This window comes from Numida meleagris, chromosome 24 (genome assembly GCF_002078875.1).
Source record: "Numida meleagris isolate 19003 breed g44 Domestic line chromosome 24, NumMel1.0, whole genome shotgun sequence".
Classification (NCBI taxonomy): Eukaryota; Metazoa; Chordata; class Aves; order Galliformes; family Numididae; genus Numida; species Numida meleagris.
The window spans coordinates 519,069-529,435 of record NC_034432.1 but is presented as its reverse complement, the minus strand read 5'-3'; the positions used below and the strand labels follow the sequence as shown (position 1 = coordinate 529,435).

The window sequence follows — 10,367 nt, the reverse complement described above, 5'->3', positions numbered from 1 at the left end:
CTTTGTATCAGCGGAAGGACCGCTGCTCTATGGCCGGAAGCGGAAGTGGGGAGAGGGCACTTCCGGGACGCCGACGTGGAGGGTCGGGGAGGCGGCGGTTGAGGGGGAGGTTGTGATGCTAACCAAGTTCGAGACCAAATCGGCTCGGGTGAAAGGTATTAGTGGTGCAGTGCGATCTTATTTGATTTGATTTGATCTGATCTGATCTGGGGGAATATTTTCACAATCTCTGTCTGTGTCTCGGTAGGGCTCAGCTTCCACCCCAAGCGGCCGTGGATCCTCACCAGCCTGCATAATGGCGTCATCCAGCTGTGGGACTATCGCATGTGCACACTCATCGACAAGTTCGACGAGCACGATGGTGAGTGGCAGGGAGGGACGGGGGGCTTCTGTGCCCTGCAGGGTGGGCCTGGTCCTGGGCTTCAGCCTGGCCCTCAGACCTGAGGAGCTGTGTGACATACCCTGTGTTTCCCTACAGCCTGTTTGCTGGTTTCTGAATGCCCTTTTCATGTGTGTGTGAAGTGCAGCAGTTGTTTTGTTTCAGATGTAAAAGTGAACCGGTCGGTGCACAAGCCAAGGGTCAGGGTGCTTTGCAATCTGTTTCTGCAGATCTGCCATTGGAAGGGAATCTGTTTAGGAGCGGGGTGTCAGGCTTAAATACAGATTTTTGTTGCTTTGATTTTTTTGTGAATTGCATGTTTTGAGCAGTATGACTTCTTCAGCTGTCATTTGCCCTGTCCAACTTGCTCTTCCTTCGTAGGACCTGTTCGAGGTATTGATTTCCACAAGCAGCAGCCTCTGTTTGTATCTGGAGGTGATGACTATAAAATAAAGGTAAGGTTTTACTCCTTTTGCAATTTTTATTTTAAAGAGCACCACCTAAGGGAGGGAATTGCTCAGGAGTTGTGATCCCTCTGTTTCAGAGGGATTAGTGATAATCACAGCGAGTTGAAGTCTCTTTGTGACTCGTGCTAGAAATCTTTTAAAATGGAAGAGAGATGCTTGTAGGTAAATTAAAATACTGTAATTTTCAGCCTATCATGAGAAAGTGCAAAAAAAAAATCTAGTAGGCCACAGCACGCACCCTCATTGTTCTGCTTTTGTATTGCACAGGTCTGGAATTACAAACTGCGCCGCTGTCTTTTCACTCTGCTCGGGCATTTGGACTATATCCGCACCACCTTCTTCCACCATGTAAGCAGGTTTGGTATTGAATTACATGCCACAGTGTGTGTGTGTGCCTGTGGTCTTCCTTCACAGAAAGGAATCTGTCTTTTCCTGTTATGGATGGGGATCTTTGTTGAGGATGTAGTGCTGGAGCTAATGGTATAAGTGTGCTGCAGCTATGGTGATGTTCTCTAGTGGTATAAGAAGCATAAACTCTCTCTCCTAAATCTTAAGTAAAATAAAAAAAAAAGGGTAATTTTTGGTGGCAATTGAAAAATATTCTGTGGAGAGGGAATGTGTGGGATGTGCATTCATTTCACGCGTGAAATACTTTGTCTTTTTAGGAATACCCATGGATCTTGAGTGCTTCTGATGATCAGACCATTCGGGTTTGGAACTGGCAGTCCAGAACTTGTGTCTGGTAAAATCAATAGAGACTTTAAAAAGTAACCACAGGGTTTGGGGGCTATTTTAATTTGTTGTTTTCAAGCAGAAGGTGCTATTGATGTTTCAAACCGTGCACAGTTGAAAGAATAGAACTAACAAGAAGAGCAGATCAGTTATGAATGCTCTGTCAGTTGTGGGTTTTGCTCGTTTATTCTGATGGCTCTAAATGTTTATGTGTTCAGTCTTGCTAATTCTTGAAGAATGGCATTTCTGTTCCAGGAGTTACCAGTCACGTTTCTCATTGTACCTCTTAAAACCGAGGTTATTGGCGTTAGTAGAAATCGGAATGCATGCTGATTTATCCTATGTTTAAATGATATTTTCTGTCCTTCTTGTTGTAGTGTGCTGACAGGACACAACCACTATGTGATGTGTGCCCAATTTCACCCCTCTGAGGACCTGGTAGTGTCAGCCAGCTTGGATCAGACTGTACGCGTTTGGGATATTTCTGGTGAGCTGCCCAGGTCAAAGGGGTTTCCTGTGGCAAAGCCCACTTCAGAACTGCAATTGCTGAAAGCCAAATGGGTCAGAGAAAAGTTGATTCAGATCTGTTGGCTGAAGGAACCTCAGGCAGAAAATTACAAAAATTCTCTATCGATGGGGATCTGCTTCCCTCAGTTTCCACCAAGTTGTAAGATGTTGTAAGGGAACTGTTAGGTCAGGGCTTGAACTAGTGATTGAGCACCTGGTGTAGGGAGGTGACTGGCCCAGGGAGCACAGCCAAATCGTTTGCACCTGTGCTCCCTACCTGACCAGAAGGGGTGGAGGCACCCTGGGCTCATATAAGGGCTGGCCACTGAATGGAGAGCACCTCTTGGACCTAGGCTGCTTCCTGGGGAGGAGTGCTGTATGGCCAGAGAGCCCCTTCCCCAGTTGAGTGAGTTCTATTCTTCTTTCTGTATTTAACTATTGGCCTACCTGGGAATAGTTTGCCTGGCGTCATCAAGAACCTGGCAGAATTTTACTTCCTTGTGAGCAGAACAGATGTTGACTCAACCATTGAGGGTCATCTAGTCCAACTTCTTGCTTTGACATAAAGCTTTTACAGCAGTAGGTGAGGTCAGCTGTAGCTTTGTGCAACCAAAAAAACTCTTAAGAATCTGACTTTATAGCCAACATAGGTAACAAATACTCTTGTCAGAATGGAGGTAATGTTGTCAGCTGATCAACTTTGATGTTCCAGATTCATAGGAGAAGTGTTAAGGATTCCTGGGTCACCTCTAGCCCCTTAAAAACTCTTGGCGGCAGCATTAGGTTTATTGTTCTGAGACAAAGACAAAGGCCTCCCTGTTTGCTGCACCATGAGCAAAGGCTTTTTATGGTAACCTAGTTGCGGATGGTGACAGGAAGCTGAATTCTTCAGTGTCCAGTCTGCTTGTCTTCTATAAAATGAAGTGTTGAGTGGAGATCAGAGCAGGAGTTACAGGTCAAAACGCCCAAGTACTTTGCTGATATCCTAGCTGTTCTTTAGGTTATTCCTAGACTGCAAGATGTCACTCAAAAGTATGATCCATGGGTGAAAAGCTAGACATGCAGAAAATATTAGGTGGAAATTGAACTGGTGGAGGGCAGGCAGGGACAGTATTGGTGGGGTGCCAGTGGAAATTATTCTAGAGACAGACTGTGGCCCTTCATCTGACCTGCTGCTCTCGCCATTGCAGTTCTGGTTGGGCATGCTGCATTATTTGTAGTACACGCTCAGACATGGCCAGCTGTGTCAACAGTAGGGACTGGGGATGGGATATCCTGGTTATTTAAAACCTGTCACCCTCTCTGTACTGCCAGCATGGAGAATTTAACAGCTATCCTGCTAGTAAGCTTTGCTGCTGCATTCTCCCACACTCTCTCTCAGTAGAGTTCCAGCTGCCAAATTGGTTTGGAGATGGTACAGAGCCTTTTTTCCCCCCTCAGCTGATATATGATGAGAGGCTTTAGAGACATGCTGAATTATTGACTCAGCTGTTGCTCCAGTCAGACACAACACTGCAAGAATATTAGTGTGTGGGGGGAAAAAAACACGGGTAGATGAGAAGCAGATTCAAAATTCAACTTTTTTTTCCCCTCAGAAGAAGTTTCTTTCTCTCCAAAATGACTTCTCTCCTCGGCAGGACTCTGTTCTAGCTGTAGCATTCCACATGGAAATGGTTACTCCTGCTTTTCATCTGATTTTTTTTTTTTAATACATATAATCCTAGTCATAAAGAACTCCAGAATACTGCTGGAGCTTACTGTGTCTGCTGATTATCAGTGGATTTAGTGCTCCTTGGTTTGAAACCTGCTGATAAAGAATCTTCAATGTAAAACAAGTAAGCTGGAGGTTGAAGTCTACTTTCTGCTAATCTCCTGAGAGAGACTGTGTGAATGCAGCAAGAATAAGTTTGATTATATATTAAAACACATGAGTATTTGTGTTGCATTATTCACCAGTGCTGTGGAACAAAGTTCTTGCTCTTGTGGCTGATACTAACCAACAAAAACTAAAAATAACCTTCTGTTTTTCTGTCTCTTTCTAAGTATTAACCAGCAAGGAGGTTGTTAGTGGTCTTATCCTCATCGGAATGTTCTTGTGTGTGCTGCAGCACTGTGCACCATCTCCTGTTTAACCTTAATCTTGGTTGGCAAATACTGAGGTGTGCTGCTTGGCAGGAAAATTCCACTGAACACAGGAGTGGCCAGAATGCTCCTAAGCCTAGCAATGAAAGAAAAGAAAGAAAGCCCATCTTAGTAGGTTTCTGACCTTTAAGTATAAGGCCTGAATTGTGAGGAAGAGAATAGAGCATAAGAATCATTTAAAGGACCCTCTCTGGGTCAGTGTTGTCTAACATGTTGTCATGTGTTCCAGAAGATGAATTGGAGGAACGTTCTGATGTTTTACTGTTCTCTTTTTCATTCTCATCTAACTTGCAACTCATAATTCTCAGTTAGCATGTTGCCCCTGTTCTCTAGTTATTTTAAGAACTGTTCTTCTGAGTGCATGTTCAGCTGAGTTTCCTCTTGAGTTGTTTTTCTGAACAGCTGTCCTCAGAATGCATAAGATCTGCCTTCCTGCTACCAGTCCATTCTTTGTCCCTGCTCCCTCCTCAGAGCAACACAGGAGGCTGCAGTGTTCTGTGAGTGTCCTGCCTTCCCTTAGATTTGTGCAGTCACGCCAGAAATTTTCCACTTGTGTTCCAGTCCTGTTTCACTGGCTTGTGAAAGCCCTGCATTTCTTTACTTGCCTTCCCCAAATTATGTATGCTTCGCTCCTCCTCTCTGTGGCAGCTTGTGTCAGCTTTGTAGAAGCTGCCACTCAGCTGTTCAAGCTCATCATTGTTATTTAGCTCACCTGTGTGTGCCCCTCACCCACTGTGCTGAGCATTTGTGCTCTGCTGAGACACTGCTTTACATGGTGTCTTCATCAGACTAACGCTGCAGAAGAGTTTGTTGAGCTCTTGAGCTGCTAATGCACAAGGAGTATGGGAATCAGAATTGCAGATGGCAAAATTGCCAGGTACTTTTATAGTTAAAAGCTTATTTTCTGAGTTTGGTTTCTTTGTTACATGCAGTCTTTTCTCTTGCACAGTCAGTTGAGAGGCTGTTTTCAATTCTTATTTACCCTCCTGTGTTCCGTAGGGTTTTAAGGAGGGATTGCCTGATGTAGGTCTGTTTTAACTTGGAAGACTTAGTGTTTTTCAGACTCAGGAGAAAGCTTTATTTCCCATAATTTTAGCTCCTGAAAATATCTTGTGCCCAGGCAGACTGACCAAATGCATTATCACGAGGTCATCCATGGGTCGTGGATGAAAGTCCCTTGAAAGCTGCAAGTTCAGGTTAGTGAAGGATTGAGAGGAGGAGAAGCTGGAATCCTTTGAGATGCTGCAGTCTGTGTCCTGGTGAGCTGAGGCAGTATTTGCTGTGCTGCATTGCAGGCTTCCCTTTTAGTATGCCTCATCCGAGCTTATGCTTTTGGAGGGAGTGGAATGGTGTCCTGGATATTTCTCACCTTCTTTGAAGCTCTCACTTTCCACTTGAAGATGTGTCTGAAGGGTACAGGAGAGCGCTCAACCTGGTGCAATGTTAGAAACATTGTCTCTGATATAATTTTTGCTTCCTCCACCCCTGCTTCTCTTTCCTGTCTGTTCTACAAGGCCTGAGGAAGAAGAACCTGTCCCCTGGAGCTGTGGAGTCGGATGTCAGGGGAATAACTGGGGTGGATTTATTTGGGACAACAGATGCAGTTGTGAAGCACGTTCTTGAGGTACAGTGTGTGTATGTGTGTGCTGTGCAATCTTGTCAAATTTGTATAATGAAATCCAGCATATGACTCATCCTCTAAGAGGCCAGAAAACAGCAGAATAAAAAAAAGATTGAAATTACCAAATTTGGCTCTGTGGAGTTGTGTGCTCCAAGAATTTAAAAATACTGCAATCTGGAGGTGTTTGCACTGTAACCAAACTAGTGCTGTTGTCTCTGTATGGCCAACAGCTCCATTAAATAGCAGAAATGATTACTTTGTGTTGCTGGAAGCAGCGGAGGAGATTATGGTAGAGACAACATTCTGTAATGGCTTGTTTAAAGCTAGGAAGTAGTGCTGCTCTGCAGCTTTGCTCTACTGATGAAGAATGGTATCTGCAGAGCTTATCACTGTGGGCAAAGTCTGTGTAAGCACTCGGTGTGAGCAGCGTGACACACAAACAGTGAGAGCTGTGTCTTGGCAAGCCTGGCTGCAGTCTTGTCTTTACTCTTCAGTCACAAAACTGCTTCAAATGACTCCTCTATTTGTTTTGTAGGGCCATGATCGTGGAGTGAACTGGGCTGCTTTCCATCCCACAATGCCACTGATCGTGTCAGGAGCTGATGATCGACAAGTGAAGATCTGGAGGATGAATGGTGAGTGGATTTTCCCGAAGGGAACTCACAGGGAGAAGGGTGCTAAGAGCTGACGTTTGTTTGAACATCTGTAGGCTGTACCTGAAGGTAATTTACACTTTGGAAGCATGTCTTTATGATGCAGTGGTAAATAATCCCAAGCAGCATTGACTTCTGCAATCTGAAGAGGGCTCAGTTCCTCAGTAAACACTTCTAGCATTTTTTGATTTGCATGCACTGCTCAGCAGCGGCTCTGAAGGTTTTTCTTTTTGAAGATGTGTCGATGGAATAAGAAAGGGAAATAATTCCAGCATCAGAAGGCCTCCACCAGAAATGGATGTGCTTTTGCTGCCAGTTAAAGGTCACAAATGTAAATTGCAGAGAACGGTCTAGTAATTAGCTGATACAGCTCACTTCATTAAGATGTTTACTGTGCATCTGCTGCAGAATGTGTTTAAGTGTTGTTTTCCTCCTCTTTTTTTTCCTTCTGGTTAGAATCGAAGGCCTGGGAGGTTGACACTTGCCGGGGGCATTACAACAATGTCTCGTGTGCTGTCTTTCACCCCCGGCAGGAGCTGATCCTCAGCAATTCAGAAGACAAAAGCATCCGTGTCTGGGATATGTCAAAACGGTCAGTGCCTGTCATGTGTCTGATCCAACCATAACAGGGAAAAGATTTTTCCATGTATGAGATCCCTACAGTTATTCTTGGAGGAAACTGAAGTCTAGCAATTCTTCATCTATTTTAGTGCTTGCTAACTTTTGAGAAGGAAATAGCCTTCGTGTTCTCTCACCCTTTGAGGTGCACGTTACGAGCAGAGCTTATAATTGCTTAAAAGCAAGTGGAAGAGTGCTGACCTGTCCACTGATACTACTGCTGAAAATGTTTCAAATGGGAACATATTCTTTGACAAAAAGGCTGTGTATACAGTATTTTGAACTCTGTGGACTCTCAGTTCCGGATGCTAGGAATGATCTGAAGCTCAGATCTTTGTTTTTGGGACCTAGAGCTTACACTGAAGTTTATTCCTTGTTCCTTATCTTGCATGTTTAGCACGGGTGTCCAGACCTTCCGCCGTGATCACGATCGCTTTTGGGTGTTGGCTGCTCATCCCAATCTCAACCTCTTTGCTGCAGGTAAAAGAAGGAGGAAAAAAAAAAGCAACAAAGAAAAACCCTGCTCAGGTGTTTGGCAGGATGCTTGAAAGTGTATTCCCTGAAAACGTATTCCTTCTAGGAACTCTGTGCTTCAAGGATTTACTTGTCCTTTGCACGCTTTGTAGAACATGCTGACTTGCAGATGTGTCTATTAAACGTCCTGGAGTGAAAACAGCCTTATTTAAATGCACACAACATCTGAGAGCAACATGTGGAATGTGGTCTCATTGTTTCAGCTGCTGTTCGGTGCTACAGCAAGATAGCCTCAGCCTTAACTAGTGAATGCTCTGAGGCTGAGGGCTAGGACAAATCCAAGGGGAGCCACACTGGGCTAATCACACTTGAGGAAATGTGTGACAGCGAGGGGAAAATGTTCCTAGAAGAATGTCAGATCTTAGATTTGAGGAAACCTAAATGGATGGGAACAATGAGAGGGGGGGAAAAAAGTGGATCCTTGTTGGCTCTTAGTTTGAAGGGCTGGGTTTTTTCATCTCTGTAATGGGAGAACCCAGAGGATTTAATTCACATTGGAACTCTGGTGCCTTTTTCCAGGCCATGACGGTGGCATGATTGTGTTCAAACTGGAGCGTGAGCGTCCTGCTTATGCCGTGCATGGGAATATGCTCTATTATGTGAAGGACCGATTCCTCCGCCAGCTTGATTTTAACAGCTCAAAGGATGTTGCTGTCATGCAGCTGCGAAGGTAGGAGATGAGTTCTCATCAAGACACAAGAGCCATGGCCAGTATCTTGAACCCCTTGGTGGTTCCTCACTTACAAATGAGCTAATTCCTCACTTACAAATGAGTTGTGTTGTCCCATGTTATTCGTGTAACTTTGGTTCAGCTAACTCTTCAGTCAGATGAACTCACAAAACCTGCAGGAAGTATTTTTAGATTAGTTTTGCTCTGTGCCTAGACATAATTTCTTTTGGTGACTAGTTTTAAGTTTGCAGTAACTCCAACCAAAATGTCAGCTCTTTCACTTACACAATGCAGATATTCTTACATGTGGTTCAGGAAGCTAACAAAAATAAGGTTTTTCTTTAAATAAACTGAATACCAAAAAAAAACCAAGTTCATCAGAAGACTGTTTTAGAAGTAATCTGAGTTCACTGTAGCTTTCTTTTATTTGTGACTCCTGCAGTGGTTCCAAGTTCCCTGTGTTCAACATGTCATACAACCCAGCTGAGAACGCTGTCCTTCTCTGCACAGTAAGTCAAGCTTTGCTGCATAACATGCTAAAGAACTTTCCACAAGGCTGTGAGTGGCAGTTGTGTGAAATCCTATCTCAAAATACTTTCCCCCCCCCCCCCCCCTCCATTTTTGCAGAGAGCAAGCAACTTGGAGAATAGCACTTATGACCTATACACCATTCCCAAGGATGCAGACTCCCAAAATCCAGATGGTAGGCATGTCTTCCTTCACATCAGTGTGTGTTGCTGAGTGGCTGCTCCCTTTTCTCTCCAACTGTGTTATATGTGGAAAAAAAAAACCTCTCGTTTGTGTCAGCCTCTCATTGGATTCTTTCTCCACGTTTCCCAGCGTCCCTGCAGCACACATCATTTGGCAGGCTTCCTGCTTACTATATCACACTACACTGACTTGAAAAATTCATGTTCATCCCAAACTTTTACTGCCACAAATATATATTTTATAATTTTGTTATTAGGAACTTTCCATTCTCCCTTTTGACACAGCAGGCAGCATTCCTGGCTTGTCAACAGAGATGGATTGTAACCAGATAGGTTTTGTTCGAAGAGGTTTTATACTCTGAAAAGTGGCTGTAAAAGTGACAGTGCCAGGATGCCAGTATTCATTCTTCCTCTCGGCAAATTCCGGATCAGTTTTGTGCAATTTACAAGTCAAAACATGATTTAGGAAAAGAAAAAAATTTCTTTCTCCTAACTATGAATTCCATTTGGGATCTGAAACTCCAGCTGGTTCCTCCTGCCTCTGTCCTGGCAGTAAGGATTTTGAAATGAGTGGGAGTGATGAATGAGTGAGACAGGAATTCAGCTCCCTTGTTCACAGATAGCCACAGAAATCAGGCTGAAGGGAAGATTTCTTTGAGTACAAAAGCAGGTATATTTGAGGAGAGAGGGGAAAGGGAGATTTTTAGCAACTTGATATAGATTAAATGTTACTGAGGATACTTCAAACGTTTATTTTGGTAGAGTTGGTCAGAGCTTGCTTGTCTGGGGACACCCAGCTTGCCTCCATTTTTAGAGAGGAGAGGGTTTCTTCTTCCAGATGAAGTGGTGTCTAGGCCTCAAGGAAGCTGAGTATCTTTCAAGGCATCTTCAGGAGCAGCATGTAATTCTACTGGTTGATAAATATTTTTTCTAACAAACTGCTACATCTGCAAACTTCTCATGATCTCCCACCTCTTGAATGTAGGCATTAACATCTTTAAGCTTTATTCCTCTCAAGGAGGAATGATTTCTCTTAAGAACACGCTGAATTTTACCAAAACACCAGCAATCCTCTCACCCACCTCCCTTCTGTTCCCTACCCCTCTTCCAAAACACCAGCAACCCTCTCACCCACCTCCCTTTCTGTTCCCTACCCCTCTTCCGAAAGCCTTCTCCCCATCTGAAGCATCCCGCAGCCCTCTTCTTTATGCCCGACATGCAGAGCGCCGTGTTTATATTAGCATTTTAAAACGGGAGAGAACAGCTGCGTGCTGGGGGGAGAGCGCAGCCTTTCTCCTCCAGCTCGTTATGTCAGTTTGCACGGGGGGGGGAGG

General features: G+C 44.2%; 2 protein-coding genes across 2 annotated transcripts in view; one reads left to right on the top strand and one right to left on the bottom strand.

Annotated features, from left to right (window-relative positions):
• The window catches only part of LOC110388003 (feather keratin 2-like), a 906,242-nt gene that overhangs the window by 682,359 nt on the left and 213,516 nt on the right, over nt 1–10,367 (bottom strand). The gene's annotated exons all lie outside the window — the stretch shown is intronic.
• The window catches only part of COPA (coatomer protein complex subunit alpha), a 19,112-nt gene continuing 8,747 nt past the window's right edge, over nt 3–10,367 (top strand). The window contains exons 1-13 of the mRNA XM_021376612.1: nt 3–155; nt 248–361; nt 761–834; nt 1,114–1,194; nt 1,512–1,588; nt 1,956–2,065; nt 5,742–5,851; nt 6,384–6,483; nt 6,958–7,093; nt 7,517–7,599; nt 8,173–8,323; nt 8,766–8,832; nt 8,951–9,026. Coding sequence (XP_021232287.1) covers nt 116–155; nt 248–361; nt 761–834; nt 1,114–1,194; nt 1,512–1,588; nt 1,956–2,065; nt 5,742–5,851; nt 6,384–6,483; nt 6,958–7,093; nt 7,517–7,599; nt 8,173–8,323; nt 8,766–8,832; nt 8,951–9,026 — 1,219 coding nt within the window. The 5' untranslated portion in view covers nt 3–115. The remainder of the gene's footprint in view (nt 156–247; nt 362–760; nt 835–1,113; nt 1,195–1,511; nt 1,589–1,955; nt 2,066–5,741; nt 5,852–6,383; nt 6,484–6,957; nt 7,094–7,516; nt 7,600–8,172; nt 8,324–8,765; nt 8,833–8,950; nt 9,027–10,367) is intronic.